The sequence below is a fragment of the Rhinolophus hipposideros genome, assembly GCF_964194185.1.
Source record: "Rhinolophus hipposideros genome assembly, chromosome: 19".
In the NCBI taxonomy this organism is placed as follows: domain Eukaryota; kingdom Metazoa; phylum Chordata; class Mammalia; order Chiroptera; family Rhinolophidae; genus Rhinolophus; species Rhinolophus hipposideros.
In genome coordinates this window covers 41897240-41923022 of record NC_138065.1, presented here as the reverse complement: position 1 = coordinate 41923022, position 25783 = coordinate 41897240, and the positions used below count along the sequence as shown (strand labels likewise).

Here is a 25783-nt window from a genome sequence, read left to right as displayed (position 1 = left end):
AACATGGTAAGATTTATGTGGTCACCTTAGTGCCTTCAGAGCCTGACACGACTTGCAAAGGGTAGCGGCCCCGTACGTGTTGGCACATTTGCTGACTTTATTCTCAGTACGCTGGGTAAGGCATGGCCCTAGGCACTTCCAGAAACAGGCTCTCCCTAGGGGTGCATGGTCAGTGGACACAGTGTGCCTAATGGAAAGAAAGTGGATTTGGCATCTGAGAGGTTCAAATCCCAACTCTCCACTGGGTCCAAATTACTTAACCTTTCAGAGCTGCATTTTTCACTTCTGAGGCAATGCCTGTCTATGTGGGTCAGGGATAAAATAGCGTAGATGAAGGACTTGGTATTCTTTTCTTAGTGGGATCCTCTCACCAATCCAGGAAGACAGATAAAGCCACGTACCTTTATAAGAGGAGTCAGGATTCAGAGAGTTCCAGTGATTTGCCTGAGAACATAGCAGAACTGATATTTGATCCATTCTTTTTTAACCTCAAAGCTTATCATCTTTCTCTTCTAAACAGTGACCGAAACAGTTTTTAAGCATCTGCTGTGTGTGTGCCAGGTACTATGCTAAGTATTTCTGTGTGTTGCCTAATGGGCTGTTTAGGTCCCACATGGAGATGTCACTCCATGAGTCTCTGGAATATCCACAGAGTAAACTTTCTTAGACACTCGGGAAAGGTTATTCTTCATGATTCTCTTTGATACCTGGCTTTGGGAGGGACATGCAAGGCAGTGAGTGGGGGAGGAGACACTGGTCCAGAGAGCCGTATTAGCTCCTCACTAAGCCTTGACCATTAGGGGAAGAGCAGATGTTGTATGTCTTGTCCAGATGACACCATCAGCTGTTGGGCAGCTGTGCCACCATGTACATGCTGGCAGTCCTTACATCTTCTCCAGCCATCGACTTTATGGGGTTGCATGGGATTTTAAAAATGAACTTGTTGCAAATATTCAATTCAGGAATTTTCACATAAAAACACAGATTTTTGGTTTCTCTTGAAGAACTGTACAGTAGGTAACCCGGAATCCATGCTCTCCCAGGCCACACCCTACCAGCCCTGCATAACCGCTGCTACCTTTCGGTGAAGATAGAACTGTCATAGCCCTTACCCGGCCCATGTCACTCGCCTACTTTACTCTATCAAATAGTTGGGATTTATATAGTACCCCATGCATAATTCATATTAATAATAATAAAACACCTGGGAGAATTGTGTCTGCATTTTTTGCTAACGATGTCTTTTCCTCCCCCCCCAGTCTGTGATTGCAATGGGAAGTCCCGGCAATGCATCTTTGATCAGGAACTTCACAGGCAGACAGGAAATGGATTCCGCTGCCTCAACTGCAATGACAACACTGATGGCATTCATTGTGAGAGGTGCAAGGAAGGATTTTACCGACACAGAGAAAGAGACCGCTGCTTACCCTGCAATTGTAACTCCAAAGGTAGTTGGGAAAAAGGGTAAAGAAAGAGGGAAAAGGATAGAGAGAGGGAAGAAAGAAGGGAGGGAGAAAGAAACAAGCAGGCCAAGAGAAAAGTGTTCAACTTCTAGAACAATTGGGAACCGACCAGACACTGGTCTTCTTGATCAATTTCAACCTGAAAAGAAACATGTTTTTCTGAAGTGTAGGTAGTAGGAACCAGCTGGGGTCTTTAGGGCACAATGGCTTAAATTCTGGTACCAAGAGGCACAGGATTACTTTTCCTGGCAGTTGACAATCTTTGACCCAGGGACAAAGGAAGCTTGCGCTCTTCTAAGGATAGTTCCTCATATCCATAACCATCCCTTTGACCAACCTCTCAAAAAATAAGGGATTAGAGAGATCTGTTTCTGGCGCTGTGCTAGGTGCTAAAATAAAGGATTGGAGAAGTTGCTGGCACTACCAAGTGGTACTAATAGAAGACAGGGGCAAAGAAATGGACAGAGTAGAGTCTTTCATAAGGTTGTTAACAAGAAAAAATAGAATTAACAAATAGAAGCACCTAACAGGGTGGCTGGTTCATAGAAGGGCTCTTTGGTTTGTTTGTTTTTTAACAGTATTACCCAGAACTGTAGGTAATTTGGGGCACACGTTGTGCTATATTCATCGTGGGCAGACAGTAAAAACAAGTTAGTAAAAATAAAGAGGGAGAGACAGGTAGTTCTGTTAAATAAATTGAGGTTGTTTTTTTTTAGTACTACTTTATTTGTCTATCATCTTGGCCGTATCTCTTTCATGTCTTTGCTAGAAAGTGTTTAATAGCATAATAAAATAAATATCAACCTGCCTAAAGTGTATAGCCTAGTACATGGCCATGATTCAGTGTAGTTCCATGGGGCCAATTCATAGCAGCAGCTGAAAGAATCTAAAAACAGGCAGGTTTTGGTCCAGCCATGAGTTGCTGGTGGAGTGTGTTGGGGAGTCTTAGAGAAAATTGGGGTGACCCTGTGGTGATACAGACTCATATCTCAGCAATCACTTCCCTAATCACCAGAGTTGCTGTTACAATGTGGTTTGAGTCAGATTTGCTCAGCCTTGTGGGGTAGAATCAGCACCCAGAATCTTTTGGATTTAGCCGGTCTCCACATGAATCGAAGAACTTCATAAAGAAAAACTAAGAGAAAAATTATTCCATTTTGATGGGCATTCAACCTCTCTGAAGAGCCCACTCCCCTTAGGTTATGCGGCTTCAGTGTGAGTCACTGATCAGCCAAATGATCAGTGAGGATATAATTAGAAGTGTAATTGCCTCAGCTGGAAAGCCTGGCCTGAAGACAAGGTTATTAGTCTCTGAGTAGACAAGGTCAGCCCGCAGCTTAGCAAAGAGAGATGGTAATGAAGGATTTACCAAGTCATCTCTTCTTTTCATAGTGTTGTCCTTTGCCCACCCAGCAACGACGAGTCTGGCTCTTTCTTTTCTTTGGGGAACAACTATCCCAGACTCAGTGTGATCAGGCTGGTGGTAGGAAGTGGTGGAGCCTAGCAATGACTTCTATCTTGTATGACAGCTAACATGCTTTACTTGCTCACTCTGTGCCAGGCACTTTTCTAGATGCTTTCATGTAGCATTTCATTTCATCTTCACAAATAGCGTTATGAAGAGGGTGCTATTATTTCCAGTTTTCAAATGAAGTGGTGGAGGCTTAGAGAGGGAGGCAAAGAAACCAGTGGAAGGTGGTAGAGCTATGTGAGTTCCAGCCCCAGGTGTGCTGATCAGGGATCATAATATGGGATTTGGAGTCAGACAGCTGGGTTCAAATCTTGGTATTACCACTACTGCTGTGTCGCTCTGGGCATGCTCCTTAACCCCTGGCCACCCTAGTGTCCTCATCTGCAAAAGGATATTCATGCTATTTACATCACGGGATCATGTAAGGATAAAATGATGTTTGGTAACACATGGTAGACAACTCAATAAACTGATGTCATTGTTTTTCTTATTACAACAGAGGTCAGGGTCCTAATCCCCTGGAACGCTGGCTTTCTAAAAAATTATATTCGGGCATAGAAAGAAGCCTTGTAAAGGCCATATATTTGGTCTGAAACTATTTAATAACATTTTATTTATTGTTATCATCCTGACATTGGCAGTGAATTTTTCAAATATTTTTTAACAGTGGGGAAACTGAGACTAGAAGAGTTAATGCATGGCCTGAAGTCTCCCCGCAAGCAAATATAAGCACTAACATTGTAATCTAAGTGTTCTGATCGAGAACTATTCCCTCTTACTCCTTCCGTAGGAAGGAAAAAAATCAGAATGGTGTCCTTTTATACCCAACAGCAGATAATTAGATATCCAGGAAAACCTTTGTGATATCTCCTACGATCTGGGTAATGCTTTATACTTTTCCAGAACACTTTCACAGACTGTCTTCTTTATGTAAGTATGAGCACTCTCCACCCACCATTACAGAGCTGAAGGACCTGAAGCCTAGCTGCCCGGGTTGAGTAGCATCTTGGTGGCATACCCTCTTCCCTCCATGTGCCACCTCCTACGATAAGTCTGCCACACAGATCACTAAACCCGTGGCACAAGTTTAATTCCCTGTGTGATTTCCCAGTCTCCTAATCAACCGGTTATCACTTTCAGATGATAACCTCACAAGGAAATTGGTTATATGTTCAATTTCAAGCGCAGAAGAATGCAGCTTACGAAAAATGCTATCATTCCATGTTTAATAAATGAAGCCAACAGCAATCATAATCCCCAAATTGGTCACAGATTTGGATTTCACATCAATGTCTCACAAATATAGCAACTAGGCTCGTTTTTAGATGATGACTTTGTGAGCTCAGCCATCAGGTTGCATTACCTTCAACTCTTGTAACCACAGGTATAAGCTCTGATACCCTTTGGCAGACCTTTTGAAATTCAAAGTGCGTGTGTGTTTCTTCCTCTGCAAAATTCTTGAAATCTGTATGGATATCAATGATATTGGACTTGTTCTCTTAATTTTATTATTATTTTTTTACACATCTATGACCCCGACGATGGATTACTCAGACTATAACATTTGAGTTATTTAAAATATCTTAAATAATAATTATTGAATTACTATTAAATATAATGATTAAATAATAGCCATGTTAAAAATGCAAGGATATATATTTTGAAACGGTTTTCAAAGGGAAATTACTCTCCTGGTTTAAATTTTAAATATTCATAATTTTAGAATACCTTCCTGAATATGCAAATGCATGTATACGATTTATCTACATACGCCCTGAAAGTGTTCACCGGGACACGAAGTTGGAACAGGAAACTGTTCTTTATCTGTTCTTGAAACCCAACTGTTCACAGCCCCTACAAGTAGCTCGTGATGTAGGAATCGGGACAAGTGTCTTTATATTAATGAGATACTTTGAAAACCCAGTGCTATTATTTTGGAAGTTTTGGAGTATGAAATAAAGTAGTCATGTTCACAGTAAAAGCCTGTGTACTTTGCAAGACTTGAAAGAGACCTAGAGATAACAGTATAAACTACATTTTTTGAGCACCTACTCGGCATGAGATACTGAATTTGTCACTTTTTATAGTTTAACTCAAAGTCTTAAAACAGCTCTACTAGGTCTAGGTAGTTAGCCCCTCTTAAAAGAAATGATGAGTAAGCCATTTGCCAAGAACACACAGCTAAGTGGCAGAGCTGGTATTTGAAGAGAAATCTGCTGGACTTCAAAGGCTGGGCTCTTTGCATGACCCCCAGCTTCTAAAGCTGTATTCTCTAGATAATGTCCTATGGAACACTCTGTTCCTCAAGATAATAATAGGTGTTGTCTATAAGAATGTCAAATAATGTTTGGAACCACTGGCTTTAAAACATTAAACAAGCTCCATGACTACTGAATGTACTATTATGTTATAAATCTCTGAAAGATTTAGTATGTACCATTTCCCAAATTCTTTTGAACACAGGATGCCGATTTTCATGAGGTAACAATGAATCCCCCATGGAAGGGTGTTTTGTAGAGTACCATTTAGGACTATGTGGGCCAAACTGAAAAGCAAAGTATAATCTTCTCCATCTTGTAGGACTAATTCATTTCTGAGAAATTACTGTAGAAAGACTTTTCTTAGGTCAAAAGCATAATTTCCATTATGCTTTTGACCTAAGCATAATGGAAATTATGCTTTTGACCTAAGAAAGCATAATTCAAGAAATCTCTCTTGAATACAATTTAGTTATTTTTAACACAAATGTGCGTTGATCTGGGACTCAGAACCAAATGGGGTTGAGTCTAAAAACAACTAAATTGTATTCAAGAGAGATTTGTTCTGTTTAATGTTACTTATCAGAGCGTAATTCAAAAAATTTCTCCTTCTTAGTCTGTTTGCTGACTATAAAGCAGTGAGGGTGGAGGTGTCTAAATGCCAAACCGAGAGCTTCTCTTCATTTTCATCTTGTTAAATGCTCTCTCACCTTAGACCCAGAACACTCTCCTGCACTCCTCCTTCTTTAACCCTCCTCCCTTGGCTTCCACTGTCCTGAGACTTCTTCCCACTCTGGTCACCCTTTCCCTTAATCATTGAGGTTCCACTTCTGTCCAAGGCACTTTCCCCCTCTCTCTGTCTGCTCCCAGAGTAATCTCATGCTTCCTACTCACACTGCATGCTGATGGCTCCTAGAACTTCATCTCTATCCTCTTCCATGAGCTCGAGATGAATATTTCCACCTTAATATGCAACTAGAAACTCAAGTTCACTATGTCCAAAACTAAACTCACCATCTCCTCTTGATTTAACCTGAGATCCAGCTCTCCGTTCCCTTCTCTTTGGTAAATAGCGTCACATTCCATTTTGTCACTGGTCTCTTGGTGTCATCCAGGTGACCCCCGCCCCTATCATCCATTTCCCAAGAGTCACCAAAGTCTGTTTATTCTGCATCCATGGTGGCTCTCCCAATGTTTCCCTCTTCTTCTTCTTCTGCCCCAGACTCCTCTACTCGAGGCCATCATGTCACAAGACCGTTCCTCCCACAGGCTCCTGCGGTCATCCCCTCCCCAAGCCATCCTGCAGATTACTCTAAGTTGTCTTTCTAAACTGCAGGTCTGACGGTTCCAGACCTGGTAGTTCCCTATTATCCACAAATGGATCTGTAATCCTTCTGTCAGCTTTGAATTTACTAGTAGATATCACGAGCTAATATATAGAAAGTGCCAAAATGTCGTGGGTGCTCAAAAAATGTAGCTTGCACTATTGTCATTGAGGTCCCCTCAAGCCTTCCAAAGTTGACATGGAGTCTTTGATAGAGTCTAACCGTGAAGATGACTGATTCATTTCATATTCCACAGGTGGAATGTGAGAAGTCTTTATATGGGCGCAGGCTCAATACCATTATTGATTTGATTAAAAGTTCTCCTAGTGAATTAGTGATTTGAATTAAAAGTTCACAGAAGGATAACAAATTCGAAGGAAAAAAGAAGCAACTGTGTAGTGTGCCGTTGGCTGGCTAGCCTAATTATCATATTTAGTTGAGATCTACAGATTATTTGCTAATTTTGCCAGCTGCAGGGAAATTTTACAGTAGGTGAGGCATACTTCTAGCCAGCTTTCACCTCACCTTTGGCTCCCACGTAAGTCCTTTCACAACAGCCCCCTCCTTTTTCTTGGCAGCCATGCTTTAATCCAGTGGATTTGGGGGCCTCGTCTTTGTGGCATGCACTGTCTGGGGTCTAGGGACGCAGCAGGGAACGTGTGCGGAAGTCATCATCAGGAAGCAGGGCTGAGGACTGGAGTGGGAGGGGGATGGATATTTTAGATGTGTGAGTCAGAGACTATTTCGCTAGAGAAGTGATCCTTAATCAAGACCTGAGGATGGGCAACTCAGGACGCCCTGGGGCAAGAGCGTTCCAGGCTCACGGAGCAGCAAGGGCAGAAGCCCTGAGGAGGGAAGCAGTTTAGCACCTTCTAGGACTAGACAGGGGGGCTGGGCTTAGGAGATGAGGTAAGAGAGATCGCGTCTTGGGGGCCAGGATATAGTCTGCATTTTGTTCTGCATTAGAGTGGGGAACCACTAGAGGACTTAAACGGATGAATCATATGATCTGAATTCCATCTTAAAAAGAGCACTCTGGCTTCTATATAGAGAATGGAGTGAAGGGAGGTAAGGATGGAGGCAGGGAGGAGGGTGAGAGGCGGGGTTCAGGTGAGAGAAGATGGAGGCTTGAACTGGGCTGATAGAAGGGAGGTGGTGAGAAGAGGCTGGAGCCCAGAGTGACACCTTTTGTTATCCCGAGAACCTTCTGTCTTTCATCAACACTCAATCTGAGAGGACTCACTTACAAGAAGAGCACGCCTGTAAATTAATCCCAGGATAAGGTCTCTAGTGCTCTAGACCAGGTGAGATATACAGGTGCTTCTTTCCTCATGAGAGTGAGGCTCCAAGGATGAGAATTTCTACTCTTCCAGGTTGATGGAGATATTTTGGGTTACAAGACCTTTTGTACTCTTAAAAATTCACACCATTCCGACACTGACCCTTCAAAGATGGCTTTCTCCCACCAGAAATAAGGGACCTGCTGCTCACTTTCTCATGCCCACTCTTCGAGCAGGACGATAATGCTCGTTCACAAATTTTCCTTCCACTTGAGACCTCAAGGAGTTGACAGACTTCTTTTACAAAGCAGTAGCTCACAGCGCCTTCATGTTGAAATGAGGCAGAAATATAAAGGACAATGCTTTCAGGAGTCATTTCCATTTCTTTCCGAGACGAAGACATCCTTGGCTGTCAGAATTGTCCGTAGTGGGCAGATACAGACTCAGATGATGGGAGAGAATTGCTGGAAGTAGCAGGTGGCAGTGATTACTTAAAATTTATTGCGCTCCCACAGGGTGACGATTGCTTCCCAACACCATATAAATGATATATTTTCTCTTCTTCTTTCCTTGCCCCACCTTGTCGATCATAGGTTCTCTTAGCGCTCGATGTGACAGCTCTGGACGGTGCAGCTGTAAGCCAGGTGTGACAGGAGACAGGTGTGACCGATGTCTGCCAGGCTTCCACACACTCACGGATGCCGGGTGCACCCAAGACCAAAGGCTCCTGTAAGCACCTACACCCACCACGATGCCTCTGCCATGAATAATGGCAATCATACGAACATTAGTGACCACTGACACTTCCCGAGGACTTACTGTGTGCCAAACACTGCTATGAGAACTTCATGTGGGTTATCTCATTTAACCCTCACAATAACCCTAAGAGGTTGGGATTCGAATTATACTCATGTGAAAGATAAGAAACGTACACCGTGCGAGGTTACATAAGTTACCCAGTGTTACTGGTGAGGGTGGACCTAATATTCAGGCCCAGAGTTTTGGCTCTGGAGCCCACATTCTTCACCCTGACAATTGCCCCCCTTTAGATGAACTAGGATGGAGGTAAAAGATCTTCAGATTCTAACCTGAGACTCGTTTCAATCCAAATGAATTTGGAGGAGAACTTTTCTGCAGAATTTTCATCCCCATTTGTTTGAAGCATCGTCTATCCCTCTTTTCTGGAAGAAGGGGGAGCATACATTATAAATCACATAACCAATCTACAGAAATGCAGAGCTGGCAGAGCTTTGGAATGGCTGAGAGGAGGGGGAGGGTGGCAGTGAAGCCATTAGCTGGAAGGCTACCTGCAGAGTCATGTCCCCTTTGCCCACTTTCCTGCCCCTACCCGTATGAGAATGGCCTTCCAGCCATGCTTGTACTCTTCTAGTTGTCAATGTCCCAAATCTCTTATCTTTGGGGCCCTTCCATAGATTGCTCTCTTCCAGCCTTCTGCTCTCTTTTAGACTATGTTTAGAGACTCTTCCCTAGGACCAGTGTCCCTTTTGTAATCCTTTAAAAACATGAAGTAGATCATATCGCTTCTCTGCTTGCAGCTCTGTTAGCTCCCCTTTCCACTCAGAATGAGATCCAAACTTATTCATGCCCGCAGATCCCGAAAATCCTCTCTCTCTCTACTCTCTCTATGTCTCTCTTCTCTCTCTCTCTGTCTCTCTCTTTCAGGAGAGACAGAGACAGAGACAGAGACAGGAGAGAGAGGCACGAGAGAAAGAGAGAGAGCCAAAATTAAATAATGAAAGATTTCATTTAGAAAGTCTTGTCAAAAAAACCCACAAAAACAAAAAACATCAGCCAAACTCAGCAATTCCACCCCTAAGTATATACTTAAGAGATATGAAAACATATGTCTACACAGAAACTTGTACACAAAAGTTCATAGCCACATGGTTCATAACAGCTAAAAAGTGGAAACGACCCAAGTGTTCATCAGCTAATGACCGGGTAAAGAAAAGGTAGTATATCCATATGATGGGATTTTATTTGCCATAAAAAAGAATGAAGTACTGATACATGGCATGACATGGATGAGCCTTGAAAACATACTAAGTGAAAAAAGCCAAACACAAAAGGCCACATACTATATGATTCCATTTATAAGAATTGTACAGAATAGGCAAATCTATAGAGACAAGAAGTAACTTAGTGGTAGCCTAGAGCTCAGGGTAGGAAATGGGGTCATGATTGCTAAAGGGCTCAGCGTTTCTTTTATGGAGTGATGAATACACTCTAGAATTGTGGTGATGGTTGTTCAACTCAGAATCTACTAAAAACCATTGAATTGCACACTTTTAAGTGGGCGAATTTCATAGCAGGTGAATTATATCTCAATAAAAGTGTTACCAAAAGAAAGAACTAAATGAACTAAAATTGCAAGTAGATGGAATCAATCCGGATGAAAGCAAACATCATTGAATTAAACAACAGAGAGAGAAAAATGGTTTAAAAAAAAAAAAGTCAACTGAACCAGTCAACCAAACTAAACAGTTACGTGATGAATGGGGTTTACATTTTGACACAAAACCCCTCCTCTCTTTCGGGGTAGATAGCCAACAGTTCTTGGACTGGCTGCCGCCCACAGATCACACTTGGAATAGCAGTACCATAGACAAATGAGTCCTTACAGGGTCTGAGAGAGATTAGCGTGGGGGTAAGGATAGCGAAAGGAGGCCTCATTGAAAATGAAAGATTTGCTCAAGTCGGTGACATTTGCTTCTGAGCACTTCGTCTTTCTGTGTATGGTTGTGAACCATTTGGAAACACATCCCTAATTTTCTTTTTATTCTTTCCCAGAGACTCCAAGTGTGACTGTGATCCAGCTGGCATCTCGGGGCCCTGTGACACGGGCCGCTGTGTCTGCAAGCCAGCTGTCACTGGAGAGCGCTGTGATAGGTCTGTGTGAACTGCCGCCCTCCAGATATAGCAGGGAGAGCCTCTTGGCAACTAGCGTGAGAAGCCATTCTCTGAGGGCAATTGTAGAAAAGAGACACTTACCAAATGTTGATGACCTCCTTCCTGCCCGCTATCCTCAAAAACTAGGCTTGGGGAAAAAATACAGCTGAGCCCCCAAATCTCACTGGATTCTGTGCTTTTGCTGTGGCCACTTCTCTGTTTCTAGTAGTATGGTAGAGGCACAGGGCCCCAGGGAGTCCCCTCCCAGGTGCTCCCATACAAAGTGGTGTGCTATAATGAGGTCACATGACCCAACTTGCTCCCAGGAAAGGCCTGACCTAATTGAACATGTTGGGAAAATTCTAGTAAGAGGGAACCTCACAGCATATGGCCACATTTAACCATCATGTGCAGAAAAGGAACCGCCCAGGGATGGCATGGTTAGTGCATGCACACACATGAACAGGGGAAAGTGTAAGAGCTCTTTGGGCTCCATGCCATGTTGGGGCAGGTGGCCCAGTAAGGAGAGATCCACCCTCCGCTGTGGCTGCAGGTCATTCCTTAAGTACAAACTGCTCAGACTTAAAACTCTGCCCTCCTCTGAGATGGTTGAGAGCACAGAGCTGTGAGTTTGGCCCCAAAGGTAAAGGTTTCTTCCTCATTTCCTTGCAAGTAAGAAAGCAGTTCTTGGGCATGCTGCCAATCGCTTCCACCTGGGCACAGGACAGTCTGCACACATTCTGAGCTCGCGCTTTCAGGGGGTTCTTTGCTGCTGAGGTGGGGGTGGGGAAACATAGCTGAAGGGTTAAAAAAAGAGTCACTGTTTGAAAACATTTTCATTTTCAAAATATAACGTAGACATAGAAAGCCACATAAAACAAATGTTGTCAGCACCACCGATTATATGAAATGAAGACCTTTGCTAAAAAAGGTGCCATCCCAACACCAACCTCCTCCCTCCTTCCTAGAAGTGACCACTATTCTAACTTCTGTGGTAATCGCTTCCTGACTTTTGCCCTCCTCCGTTCTTCCCTCCCTCCCTCCCTTCATTCCTTTCTTCCCTCCTCCCTTCTTTGTTTTTTAATCTCTTTTAATCTATAGGTTTCCTCCATAGAAACCATAATGACTTTTTTCAACCCTTGTCCTGTACAAAATAAAAACCATGCTTATTTATGTCCAGCTGTTCTCTGAAGTATAACAGCTAATGGCTTTTGTGTGATTTTGCACATACTCCTGGTACATGGGCCAGTGGGTTAGATTACATGATTTAGATGCAGATATACCCTAGTTTGAATCTTGCCTCAGCCACTTGCCAGCTGAATGACCTCGAACAAGCTGCTTAGCCTCTCTGGGCTTGGCCTCTTCATCTAAGAGAATTGGAAGTAACAATTCCTATCTCATAGGGTGGTAGTGAGGATTAAATGAGAGAGTACATATAGGTGCCTGGCCTATCATAAGTGCTAAATAAATGATACTTGAAACTATCATTGTTTCATATAGAAGGACGTAGTTAACTTGAACAGAGAAAAAGCGAGTGGTCCCCAGCTTCCCTTGCCCTCTTCTCTGGGACCCCAACACCTGGGACTTGTGTGGCAGCTGCGGTCCTCAGAGAAGCCACTGGTGGGCTGGAGATGGGAGAAGAGGTGGAACAACAGCCTACACTGTGCTTTTGTAGAGAGCCTCCAGCCACCCTTTGTCATATCCTCCCCGGGCCCTGCCCCTGGGGCTGGAGCCCAGGTACAAGGGGCAGGGATTGCGGGCAGCAACTAGTGGTCTGGGGAGGGATCATTAGAGCTGAGTGCTAGGCTGGAGCATTTGTTTCATTTCTTGGCCCCCACCTGCCACCCGTTAGCCCCCACGGAGCCCTTGCTCAAGACAAGGCTAGTTCTGCATATCCCTGCCCCACCCTGCCCTGTCTTACCCAGGTGACCTCCACTCAATCCCTTACCAAGGTTCAAACATGATTCTACTCTACCAGAGGGAAAGGAAGCCCATGTTCCCTTTGCTCGCTCACTGGCGGGGGGCTGTGATTGTCCCCCAGGTGGTCTGAGATGAGGGTGTATGTGCAACTTAGTATTTCCCACCTCTGGGAATGAATAGGTCCAAGTAGGAGAGAGGAGATCAGTGATCATAGTCTCCATATGGAATAAGAAATAATCTATAATATTGTCCCAACTTCTAAAATGCCACTGCAGGTGTCGAGCAGGTTACTACCACCTGGATGGGGGAAACCCTGAGGGCTGTACCCAGTGTTTTTGCTACGGGCATTCAGCCAGCTGCCACAGCTCGGGGGAATACAGTGTCCATAATATCACCTCTGACTTCCATCGAGGTAAAGTGTTCTGTTTTCTAGAATTTTGTTGTTGACATTGTATAGGGCTCTGCTTACAGATAACCCCCTCAGCAGGTATGGGATGGGATCCGCAAGTCACCTTTAGCAATTCTCTTCTAGCTTTTAATGTACGTTGTTTTGACAGGGCAATAAGGCAGACCCGGTGTCTTGAAAAAAGTGTAGCTGAACATTTCACTCATCCCAGTGTATGAATAATTTAAAAGGACAACTAAAAAGAGACCAGGCTTTCCTCTTCCTGCATTTCCCGTACTCAGCTGTTTCAAAACCACATAGAATCACGGATGAGGAGTTTATGAGAGTTTTCCTGGAACTCACATTCACTAATAAGACTGTTCTCACATACATTAAATGAATTAATTTCTGTGAAATGAGTTAACCAAGCTACAAAGCACCATAAAAGTATGGGAGACTGAGATGATTCCAACTCTGAGTTTCTCTTTAAACAGGCTGGACCCTCTTATCTCACTAAGGCCAGACCCTGTTTATATAAATAAAATAAAAAATCCAAACGACTCTTTACAAGAGTCAAAACAGCTGTGGTGTGGGAGCGGGTAGAGTTGAGACCCAAACAGAGAGGTGTGTGGGGAGTTCTGAGGACCGTACATGAGTGTGGAAATAGTGAGAAAACCCTACTTGCTATTCACTGTTAGGATTTTTTTGGCAAGCAAGTCTTGCCTTGTTTATCTCAATAGATGGTTTATCTGAATGCCGAGTGGTTTCATTTGTGTTCCAGATGTTGATGGCTGGAAGGCTGTCCAAAGAAATGGGTCTCCTGCAAAGCTCCATTGGTCACAGCGCCATCGGGATGTGTTTAGCTCAGCACGACGATCAGACCCTGTCTATTTTGTAGCCCCTGGTATGTATGTGTGGTATTCGTCCTAGAGACGCCTACTTATGAGACCAGGAAGTCAGGATAGAAAAATGGACTTGGTGAATACGGAAACTGTATCACTTAGTGTTCATGGCAGTAGGGTCTCCAGAGGACAGTTGGGGCTTCAGCCCAATTTGACAAAGTTGTGGCCCAATAGAGCAGAATTGGGTGTCCAGGTGGTCAGACCTGGGGTGAGGTTTCTACTTTAATCCAATGGGAAGTTTCTAAATTTCCACCAAGACAAGATAGAAGGATGGTGGTTAAATCTGTGGGTCTATTAAGAAGATGGAAAAGCAAAACCAAGGCATTTCTCAAAGCTTTAACCACTGGTAAATTAAAAAAATATGCATTAGTGAGTGATATAGAAAAGCTGGATGGGAAGCTCTGGCTAGAATTCTAATCTCTAGCTCATGTCCTTAGCTGACATGGGATTCTTGGGTGAGTTGCCCTCTTACCCTTTCCAAACTTCAGTTCTCTGAGCTGTGAAATGGGAATAATAACACCTACCTCCAAGATCATTGCCATCAAATGTGATGACACTTGTTGAAATCATCCTGTAAGCTCTAAAGCTTTCTATAACAAATGGCACTATTGCTGATATGCCTGGGATCTTTACATATTGGTCTGTCATAGGGCCATACTATGAATCCTCTAATAGATGGAATTGTCTCATAACGAGCCCCTTTTAACATTTCAGTAACTAACCCTCCTTTGTAGCTAATAGCATTATGGCCATGTCCAGTGCCACCAACTGGCTCTTCGAGAATGGTGCTTTGGGGCAGCAGGGGGTGGGCAATCCAGGACTCCAGGACAGAAATCGCCAGCATCAGGGCAAACTCGCTCATTTGTTTGCTTTTCCAGTTTCACAACGGCTCTTCATCTTTTCAAATTTTATTTCACAGCCAAATTTCTTGGGAATCAACAGGTGAGCTATGGGCAAAGCCTGTCTTTTGACTACCGCGTGGACAGGGGAGGCAGACACCCATCTACCCACGACGTGATCCTGGAAGGTGCTGGTCTACGGATCACAGCTCCCTTGATCCCGCTTGGCAAGACACTGCCTTGTGGGCTCACCAAGACTTACACATTCAGGTAAAAAGAGAGACTGTACTGTGGTTGAAGTCTGGTTTCTTTGTTCACTCATCCAACCGTCATTCATGATGTCTCCGTGCTGTTCTGAGCACCTTTTACGGAACAGTCATGGTGTTATGTACTGGACAGGACATGATTCCTGCCCTCAAGCCCCTGACAGGCTAGCAGGAGAGAAAAATAAACAGATGAGGACCATGTAGCCTGTAAGGGACGAGAGAGACGCGGTGGACACAAGTGTTTGGAACACGCGTAGGCACCACTCACCAGCGTTGGTGTGATTGTGGAAAACTTGCCAAGAAGGGGTGATGAGTGGAGAGCAGCAGCTCTCTCAAGAAAGAAAAGGGGGAGAGGTTAACAAGGCAGAGGAAATAGCCTGCTTGAGGAAGTTCTGTGAGGTAGGACATTCCTGGTAGTTGAGCATGAGAGAAGCATGGAGTGGGGGAGAGGAATACAGCGAGAAGTGAGGTCAGAGACACAGGTGGGGGTGACGTCCTGGACGGCCCCGCGTGTTTCTAAGGAGGTTGTGCCTTTTCTATAGAATGGGAATTTTGAATAGTGGGTACAGGGAGGTCTGGGACGGGGGCTGTGCCTTCTCAGTGCTTAGTCCTAATGAGCAGCTTGGAAATCAAAATGAAGAAACATGGTCTTTGTCCTCCAAGAGCTCTTGGTCTAGTAGAATCTAGAATATGTCAAAAAGCAAACCTAACACAGTCCCATAACGGCTTTGGTGGTGTGTATGTTCGTGGAGACTTGGGAGGAGAGGAAAGAGTGCCAACTTCTGCCTGGTGGGCTCAGGGAAAGTCTCAGAGAGGAGACAGCTTGTGGGCTGAGAACAGAAAGAAGCACCGGGCTTTCCTAGGGACAAAATCAGGACAATCTGTACATGTAAATATATGTGGGGATGTGGAAAGGCGTAATGCAGGGGGAACTGGCAAGCGATATGTATGGCTACTACACAGCACGTATAGGGGAGACGGACAGACTAGGTTAAAACGCCTGGAAAGGGCCTGCCACGGTGGGCCTTGTATGTCATATCAAGGTGCTGAGATCTTGTCCTTGCTGCAAGATGATGGAAAGCTATTGAGAAATCGGAGTTGGAGAAGCAGCACGACCGGGCATGGAGGCTGGGGCACATGCCGTGTGGAGGACAGTTTGGGTAGGGTCCTTAACTGGACCATCAGAACACATTCACAGTGCTTCAAGGGAGGCTTGTTGGCGGCTAAGCCAGGGCAGAGCTCAGGGGAGTAGAGTTAGAAGACCCACAGCACACATACCGTGTGTACTGGAATAACCCAGTACAACTTATTCCAGTGATACACACACCTGCAATGCCTGTCTCCACTTTCTCAGCTTGGCGCACTTACTCTTTGAGATTCAGCTTATAGGTTCTTTCTTTGCGTTGGCTTTCTCAGAATCCCAGGTGGAATTCCAGTCACCTCGTGAGCTCCTACGACATCCTGTGCGTGCATGTGCCACAGCTCACTGAATTGTATCATCATTATTTGTTTAGCGACTCCCCTCCATGGACGCGAGCTGCTTCACCCTCGTTGTCTTTGTGTCTTTCATCCTCATACAGCTTCTGGCCCAAACCAAATACACAGTAAACTGTTGTTTAATGAATCAGTGAATGAAACAAAAGGGTTAGGGCTGTTCCTGGAAGAGGTATTCCAGGAAAAAAATAAAAACCACGTACAAAACAATAGTGCAGGGGCTGGTGGTGGAACGCAGTGAGGCACGATGATGCCAAATGAAGGCAGATTAGATGGGAACAATGTAGAAGGTGGAAACCGACTTTTGAAAAGGGTAAGTGAAATGTGCTCAGAGAACAACTCATGTACACAACAAAATCACAGATGAATGGTGACTCTGGAGGAGGAGAGCGTCCTGAACTCAGAGGTTTCTAATATTGGGTTTGACATGACCAAGAATAGAAAGTGGTCTCCGAGGACTTGGAGCAGCGCTGGACGCCAAACCCCTGGAGCTCGGGCTCCCACACTGGGATGTCCTCCATCACGTGCTGCGGGGCGTGAGCTCCCTGGGGAGTGAGAAAGCTCCCCGTACATGGCTACTGGTCCTTCATTCCCCTCTAAGCAGGACTGCAAAGGGGCATGATCGGTATCGAGGTATACAAATGGTAAGATTTTCAAAGAGTTCATTTTTTAGCTTTTGCTTTACACTCACGCAGATTAAATGAACATCCAAGCAGTCATTGGAGCCCCCAGTTGAGTTACTTTGAGTACCGAAGGTTACTGAGGAACCTGACAGCTCTGCGGATCCGAGCTACCTATGGAGAATACAGTAAGTGACTAGGAGAAATGAATTTCTCTCTTCTCAGGTTTTGGTTCAATTTGCTGCAGCTTTCTAAGGTGCAGCTATCCCAACAAGTAGATAAACTACTGATAGGTTGGATGTAGAGTCTCTGATCGTGTCTAAACTTTTACATTCTAGAAGAAGTTATTAAAAAGGAATGTTTCTCTACAAAGAGGTCAGCACCCATGAGGAATGAATGATGCTGCCTTGCTAAAATACTCTCCGGATTAAAAGCTGATTATTTGAAAAAGATAACCTATCTGCAACCAGTGAGCACTTTCCCTTAGAAAACCCCTAGAAAATGGGGTTGCCGACACAGCCCTCTTTATTCCTTGAGTAGCTTTTCTTTGGGGATTATACTCCATGCTACCATGTTTGGATTTTAGCCTGTATTCTGTTGACTCCTTTTGTTGAACTTCACAGGCTGGGTCCTCCTAATCCCGGGTGAAATGGTTTAAATGAGAATTCCTTCAGCTTTTTAGCATATAAAAAGAGAGCATGGCTGGCACGCACTGTTTCCATGTCACTAATGCAGTGAATCGAGGGGGAAGTAGAAAAGGTGTTTCCTCACAACTTGAGGAATCTTTACTTGGTGACAGGCACATTATAACGTTTGCATTGTGTCATTTAATGTTCACAACCAGCCTGGGAGGTAGACCCCAGTGTTACTGCTCTTCTGCCGCTGAGGAAACACCATTGTGCAGAGGTTATGTGACTTGCGCAATTCACACAGCTAGAGAGGGTGGAGCCAGAATTTAAACTGATTTTGGTGACAGCAAAGCCTGTGCATTCCGTCACAATGGACCCCTGTACCTCTACGCATGGCTGTATGAGGGAACACCACCTGTCTTTGATAGTTAAGAAAAACAAAATCCAAAGAGAGGCCTGATGTAGACCTTTTGACCCTTTTTGACCTTTAGACCCTTGCTCCTTCGAACCTGTTCCCTCTATTGCAGGCACTGGGTACCTTGACAACGTGACCCTGATTTCAGCCCGCCCCATCTCTGGAGCCCCAGCGCCCTGGGTCGAACAATGTGTATGTCCTGCTGGGTACAAGGGACAGTTCTGCCAGGATTGTGCTTCTGGCTACAAAAGAGATTCAGCCAGACTGGGGCCTTTGGGCACCTGTGTTCCGTGTAACTGCCAAGGGGGAGGCACTTGCGATCCAGATACTGGTAAGTGACATGACACCTGGACCAGGTGGCTGGGGGTGCAGCCAGGTGACGGGGGTCTCCTGTGGAAGAGACAGAGCTGTATAAGAAAGACTGTGCCTGCACTCATTTCAGAGATGGGAAAGGATTAAGGCAAGGAGGGCTGGAGTCAGGGACGATGGGCACGGTGCTATATTACACTCAATCCTTTTCATTATGGAGATGCCACAAGGTTGTGGGAAAGGTGCTAGGTTACAGGAAATGGCTGTCATGGTTCAGTGCTGGGTGGGGGAGCTGGTGTCCAGTTGCAAGAATTATATGGGGAGATCAAAGGCAGGGTCAGGGCCTGGATGAATGTGCTGACAAATGGTGTCAGGCCGTGGGGGCAGGGGACCCGGTGTTAAGCTTTGGGTAGTAAAGGAAGTGTATGTCTACTTAGCATGGGAGAGTGAGGGTGAGAGTCAGGTTCGTGGCCATGTTTAGAGTTGGTACGAGGGCAAAGGTGAATGCCAGTGCTCACACACTTTGAAGAAAGCTTCAGAAAGGAAGGCTTTGAGTTACCAAGCTCTGACCCCCACACGTCAGTGGAGAGTTTTGCTCTGTTCATTTCTCTGTCCCTCCCTCCATTCTTCCTCTGCCTCCCAGGAGATTGTTACTCAGGGGATGAAAATCCTGACATCGAGTGTGCCGACTGCCCCATTGGTTTCTACAATGATCCGCGTGACCCCCGCAGCTGCAAGCAATGTCCCTGTCGCAATGGGTTCAGCTGCTCTGTGATGCCCGAGACAGAGGACGTGGTGTGCAATAACTGCCCCCTCGGGATCACTGGTGAGGCCAGCGCCTGCGTCACCCTGTCCCCATGCCGTGAATTCGAGTACCTAGCTTCTGTTTCAAGGAATTTTCCAGGGAATTATAAGTACTTGGGGATTCATCTAAGTGGGCTCATTCTAAAGCTAAGGCGATTCTGATGCCCGAGGGGTGAAGTGCATTGAGGAAGGGCAGAGAGCACGGGGAAGAAACGTCTAACGCTGTTTTAGGAGGCTTGGGATTAGGAGATGAAGTTTTCAGACAAAATGCATGGTATAACTCAGGTTTTAAAAATGAACCAAGGTAAAGAAGGAAACCTTAGTGACTTTTCACATGTCCCATGTCTCTGCTGGCCAGTCTGAAAGAAGGTTCATTCTTCAGCAGCAGAGACAGAGCTGTATAAGAAAGCTCTGTCATTTGGGCATTTGCCAAGGCTGACTTTCTCCCAACCATGTCATTGAGCGGCAGGAAGCCTCTGCATGGCGCTGCTATGACCCCCTGGGGACAAAAGCCACCCACCCCCTTGCCCTGGGTGCCTGCTCCTGAGGCTATTGTTCTGGGGTCCAGGTGGGAGACCCTTAGAGGCGGCCACTTCTAGGCGGTCTGGGCTTGTTGCCCATAGGTGACCACGGGGCTTGTTCATTTGTTCCCCCAGGTGCCCGCTGCGAGCTCTGTGCCGATGGCTACTTTGGGGACCCCTTTGGGGAGTGGGGCCCAGTGAGGCCTTGTCAGCCCTGTCAGTGCAACAACAATGTGGACCCCAGAGCCCCCGGGAACTGTGACCACCTGACGGGCAGATGTCTCAAGTGCATCCACAACACAGCCGGGGTTCACTGTGACCAGTGCAAAGTGGGCTACTTTGGGGACCCCTTGGCTCCCAATCCAGTGGACAAGTGTCGAGGTAGGGCTGTGTGCCAGACAGGTTGGTCAGGGTGTGTGTGTGTGTGTGTGTGTGTGTGTGTATGTGTACGTAAGCTTGCAGGTGTGTCCATGTGTAAGAACGCACAACAGCAGTTAATATCCTAATGCTACTTTGGTTTCTCTAACCAGCTGGCCCAGGAACAGCCCAGACCTTTCACGTGTCAAAGGCCCTAAGACCAGTTTCCCCGGTAGCAGGGCTGGAAGGCAGAGCTAGAGGACGCAGAATGGGTTAAAGCTGAGTGGGAGAAGTGAAAAAGGTCAGGTTTACCTTCTTAAGTGGAAGAGGAGATAAAATGCAGCCACAATCCTCTGCCCAGTCCCAAGGCTGGTTGGCAAGGAAGTGGCGCCACACCTTTTACAGGGGAGTAATAAATGACTCGAAACTAAGCCTGAACAAACTGAGGTGGGAGGGGGGTGGGCTGTAAAGCAGTTTAAGAGACCCTCTCAGGAAGTCAGTGTAATTGATGTATGGAAAGCTAACAGAAAGTCTCTTAAAGAGACTCGGCTTCAAAGCAGCGGCTATCGTGGTACATTCCTAGGGCTGCTTCCGATCAAAGCATGAATGTGCAGAGAGGTCCTCTTGCTCAGCCTTTCTTTCAAACCTCTGCACAGGTTACATTCAAGAGGCAAGTTTATTTCTAGGGAGCTCACCTGCCCCACAGACGTACCCCTTATTCACAAAGGTCCCCAACCAGCCTGCTGCCCAGAACTCAGCTTGTTTATTATAAGGTCCAGAGTGGCTCTAGGGACCCAGATTGGAAGACCCCTGGCTCCCTAGGAGGTCTGCGCAGGGAACCCAGAGCCTTGTACTCACACCAGAGTCGCCACCCCGGGAAATGCCTGAGGACATCTACACAACCTGGGGCTGCTCCCCAGGGGCATGAATCTCCCCTGCCCTGACCCCAACCTGTGGGTTTGCTGTGATGTGCTTTGAAAGTACCAAACATAGGAAGAGCCCACACAACACTGGCAGTGCTGAGTTCAAGTCCAGTTTTGTAACATACCTATTGTGCTATGCTGATGTACCAATTAATCTCTCTGAGCTCCAGTGTCCTCATTGGGTGAATAATATTTAACTCAAAGTGGCTGCAAAGATAAAACAGCATATGAGAAAGTATATTGTCAACTATGAATTCCAGCTATTGGATACTGTTAATAGAGATTTCACCGGCTGGTATAGACCACACATTTATTTCTTCACTCAAGGGTCAGTATCACACAGGTACCCCATGTGAAGCTCGATACTAAGGTTATAATGATGAATAAGTCAGGCCCAGCTCCCAAAGAGCTCGCATGCTCATAAGGAAGACACACAAATGTATGAGCAAATGATGACAGTACACTTACAAATGTGATCACATGACTATGTGTTGAACGTTTTGTGAGCACCAAAGATAGAGCAATCCAGAGGATTCCTGAAACTCCATTCGTGCAATGTCTCACCCACTGTGGTATCCTCAGCTCCTAGAACATAATGTGGCACGTAGTAGGTGCTCAACCAATTTGATGGAATGAATAAAGGCATTGCTTTCACACTGTATTTCCTACCTCAAAGGCAGCAGGGCAGAAGGAGAAGAGCATTGGCTCTTTCCAAGTTCTCGTTCCCGCTGGCCATTTACTTGCTCTGTGACCTCAGACAAGTTACTTAACCTCTCTGGGCTCATCTTCCTCATCTGCAAAATAGAGGGAGAGGTCCACATCTGGCACATAATAGGCCCAGAAGAAATGTTTTTCACCTTGTAAGCAAAGCCAGAGTGCCTGCTGACTAGCCGACAGGCTTTCAATTTAACAGGAGGGTAAAAATAGGTGCCACCTAGAAGGATGGAAGGTTGTAATATTTCTTTATCCCCACACACACACTCACACACCAAACAAGCTTGTCAGATGAATCCTAAAACCAATATGTATTAAGAATGTGCTTGGAGACCTCAGCCAGAGATGAATCTAACACAACATGAATCAATGACACAATATGAATGCTGCCTTGAGCCTCTTCCTTTTATTTTGCCACACCTCCAGTCCCTGGAATTAGCTTGACGGGAATGTTTCCTACTTGTCTGTCTTTTGTCTCTAGCTTGCAACTGTAACCCAGTGGGCTCCGAGCCTGTGGAGTGCCGAAGTGATGGCAGCTGCATTTGTAAGCCAGGATTTGGTGGCCTCAACTGTGAGCACGCAGCATTGACCAGCTGTCCCGCTTGTTATGATCAAGTGAAGATTCAGGTGTGTGCCTCACCCCCACGAGTAAAATATTTAAGTATCAACTAGGTGGTTCTGTGAGATCTAGGACCCTCCTAGTCTCCTGGGGATGGGGGTGAGGACGGCTATTTTTTTCTTTAAAAATTGCTCTATTTAAACAATTCTGTATCACAGTAATAATACTTCAGGTTTATGTTCTTATATATACAATTTTCAAAACCCCCTTTGCAGAGATTGTCCCCTTTGGTACTCATGATAACTTAGTCGAGGTGGAGAGGAAAAAAGCATTCTGACCTCAGTTTTCGCTGAGCAAACAAAGTCTCAAAAGATTTGCAATGTTTCGAGTCACGTGGCCAGAAGGTGGAACCGAGACTCTCCGCCATGTCCCCTGACTCTGAGTTCAGTGCTCTTTCCACTATAATATGCCACTTTCTAGGATGGTTTTCCAAGCGACGTGATTGTGCAACGAATGAAAAAAACATAAACATACAAAAGATGGGAGGAGTCCAGCAGGTGTCAAGGCTAGTGAACCAGGAATGGCCTCTGGAAATTTCTCATTCAGATGCCAGAGAAGAATGAAATTGACGTTAATTATTCTATATTACTTTGCTGGGGTGAGGTGTGAGGGGAAGAAAGGGCCCAGACAGAACCCAAACGCAGGGCAAATGCAACCTATTTTTAAAATGTATCTATTTAACCAGCCCTCTATGGCACTTCCTTTGTTTGAAGCACTGTTCTAAGCACTATACAAACATTCACTCACTTAGTCCAAGTTATAGCTCCTGAGATATTATCATTATCCCCAGCTTACGGATTTGAAAAATGTCATGCCCAAGGTCACAGAGCTAGTGGCGCTGGGATTCAAACTCAGAGAGGCTAGACTCTAGAGTCTGAACTCTGATATCCCCAGGCACCTGGTATTCAGCCATCATCTGTTCTGTGCGGTTTCAGATGGGTCCGTTTGTGCAGCAGCTCCGGAGCCTGGAGGACCTGATTTCGAAGGCTCAGGATGGTGGTGCAGGCGTACCAAACACAGAGCTGGAAAGCAGGATGCAGCGGGCTGAGCAGGCTCTGCAGGACATTCTGAGAGAAGCCCAGATCTCAGAAGGTGATGAAGGCCAATGTCCCCTCAGATGGAAGAGAACTCATAGTCCTAGAAAGCACTGCCATACTAGGCCATAGACTCTTCTGTGGGTGTCGGTTCAGCAGGTGTCTGCCCAGCCCTTGCAGAAGGGGAAGGACTCTCTGTGACTTTCTCCTGGAACCTGGATGGTGGTGACAAAAAAAGCAGTGGCATGCATTCATTTATTGGGTTTCCCCCATTTTGGCATAAGCCAGTCAAAGTCACTTTTTCAGCCCTCTGTGATGTTTGATCACTCCATACTGACTTCGAAAGATCTTATCTTCCCTTTTTCCTGTTGGTGTTCAGGTGCTGTGAGATCACTCAATCTCCAGTTGGCCAAGGCAAAGAACCAAGAGAATAGCTACCGGGACCGCCTGGATGACCTCAAGATGACGGTGGAGAGAATTCAGGCCCTGGGTGGTCAGTATCAGAACCGAGTTCAGGACACTCGCAGGCTCGTCACTCAGATGCGCCTGAGCCTGGAGGAAAGCCAGTCTTCCCTACGCAACACGGTAGGTGGGGCTGGGTTAGGGTCTGAGACTTAAAGCTGTATTGGGAGACCCACCTGTAGACATCACTGGCTGTTTCTCAGGTTTTCTGGTTCACCTGGCAGATCGACTTTTCTCCCTTGACACAGTTATGACTCATGTTGTAGTCTTTAGTTTCCTGCAGTTTCCCACTTGACTGCGTTATGTTCTTCTCCCTAATTCATTTCTTGCTCACCATATCCTCATCTTGACCCTGTCTCTTCTCCTTATTTCTGCACATCTTCTAGCTTGTTAGCTCCCAGAGGGCAGAATTTAATTCTGTTCATATTTACACTCTCAGCCCGTAGTACAGTGTATGGCTGTGATAAATGTTTGCTGTGTGAAAGAATGAATAAATGAACAAATGAAAAGAAAAGAAGGAAAAAAGGAAGGGAGGAAGGGAGGAAGGAAGGAAGGAAGGAAGGAAGGAAGGAAGGAAGGAAGGAAGGAAGGAAGGAAGAAAAGAAGGAAGGAAAGATGGAAGGAAGGAAAGAAGGAGGACATCGTTCTGAAAATGGGGGAAAAAATTGTTGCCAGTATGATTTTCTTAATGATGTAGTTTGTAGTGTGGTAGGAGGGAGAAATTTGAATGAGCACTCTTCTGTTTTTGAATAAAGAAGGCAAAGGTAACAATAATGTAAATGGGGAGGCGGGAGATGAATAAAGGGAATTAGAAGATAATCAGATATTATGCTGAGGAAATGACTTAAAAAATAATGTGAATTGATTTTGTTCTTATGTTTGTTGCAGAAAATTTAGAAAATAAATAAAAAATCCCCTATAATCGCATTACTAAGAAATAATCACCATTGAAACTTGGTTTATATTCTACTGGACTTTTAATACATACCGTATTTCCCCGAAAATAAGACTTAGCCGGACCATCAACGCTAATGCGTCTTTTGGAGCAAAACTTAATATAAGACCTGGTATTATATTATATTATATTATATTATATTATATTATTACATAAGACCCAGTCTTATTTTACTATAAGACCTTTATAGTCTTATTATACTATAGTAATGTTTGCTCCAAAAGACGCATTAGCGTTGATGGTCTGGCTAGGTCTTATTTTTTGGGAAACAGTATGAAAATATAAACACGTATGTATTTTTAATGCATCTGTGTCTATAGACAGACTTTTTTGAACATGGATCTCTACTTTATTCTTGTCTATACTTCTTTTTATTGTAAGCGTCCTGGTGACTCAGGACTCGCTGTGTCAGGGTGTAGAATGCTGTGTGGCTAATGACACGCGGTTCTGACAGGACAGATGCAGAGCCTGCTGAGCCTTCATGGACAAGTGCAAAGCCTTAATCCATTTTCCTTTTTCACAGAACATCCCTCCCTCTGAGCACTACGTGGGGCCAAATGGCTTTAAAAGTCTGGCTCAGGAGGCCATGCGATTGGCAGACAGGTGAGCACTACTGGAGGGCCCTCTTCCTTCACATCACTTCTGCAAGGCCAGACTTGAATAGCACTGCAGGGGTTCAGGCCCCCAGCTGCATATTCATCAGCTCCAGGCTCCTCTGCAGCCATCCCTCTCTCAAAGCCATTTCTTAACCACTTGGCTTTTAGCGTATGTAGGTGGCCACTGGGCATGGTCATTTGGCAGGAGCTGAGGGGCCAGGGTGTTTCTTTCCCAGATTTCTTTATGACTCATAGTATGGCTTTGGTGTATGTCAGATGTGATTCCTTGGGCCCCATGAAATGAATCAGCCC

At 45.2% G+C, this 25783-nt stretch overlaps 1 protein-coding gene across 1 annotated transcript in view; it reads left to right on the top strand.

The window, feature by feature from the left end:
• Positions 1 to 25783, top strand: part of LAMC2 (laminin subunit gamma 2) — a 52686-nt gene that overhangs the window by 16093 nt on the left and 10810 nt on the right. Inside the window, exons 2-15 of the mRNA XM_081025673.1 lie at positions 1260 to 1448; positions 8391 to 8526; positions 10609 to 10707; positions 12903 to 13039; positions 13794 to 13916; positions 14834 to 15023; positions 17209 to 17321; positions 18290 to 18508; positions 19130 to 19312; positions 19947 to 20192; positions 22287 to 22432; positions 23360 to 23516; positions 23838 to 24043; positions 25399 to 25478. Of these exons, the coding sequence (XP_080881799.1) occupies positions 1260 to 1448; positions 8391 to 8526; positions 10609 to 10707; positions 12903 to 13039; positions 13794 to 13916; positions 14834 to 15023; positions 17209 to 17321; positions 18290 to 18508; positions 19130 to 19312; positions 19947 to 20192; positions 22287 to 22432; positions 23360 to 23516; positions 23838 to 24043; positions 25399 to 25478 (2224 nt within the window). The remainder of the gene's footprint in view (positions 1 to 1259; positions 1449 to 8390; positions 8527 to 10608; positions 10708 to 12902; positions 13040 to 13793; positions 13917 to 14833; positions 15024 to 17208; positions 17322 to 18289; positions 18509 to 19129; positions 19313 to 19946; positions 20193 to 22286; positions 22433 to 23359; positions 23517 to 23837; positions 24044 to 25398; positions 25479 to 25783) is intronic.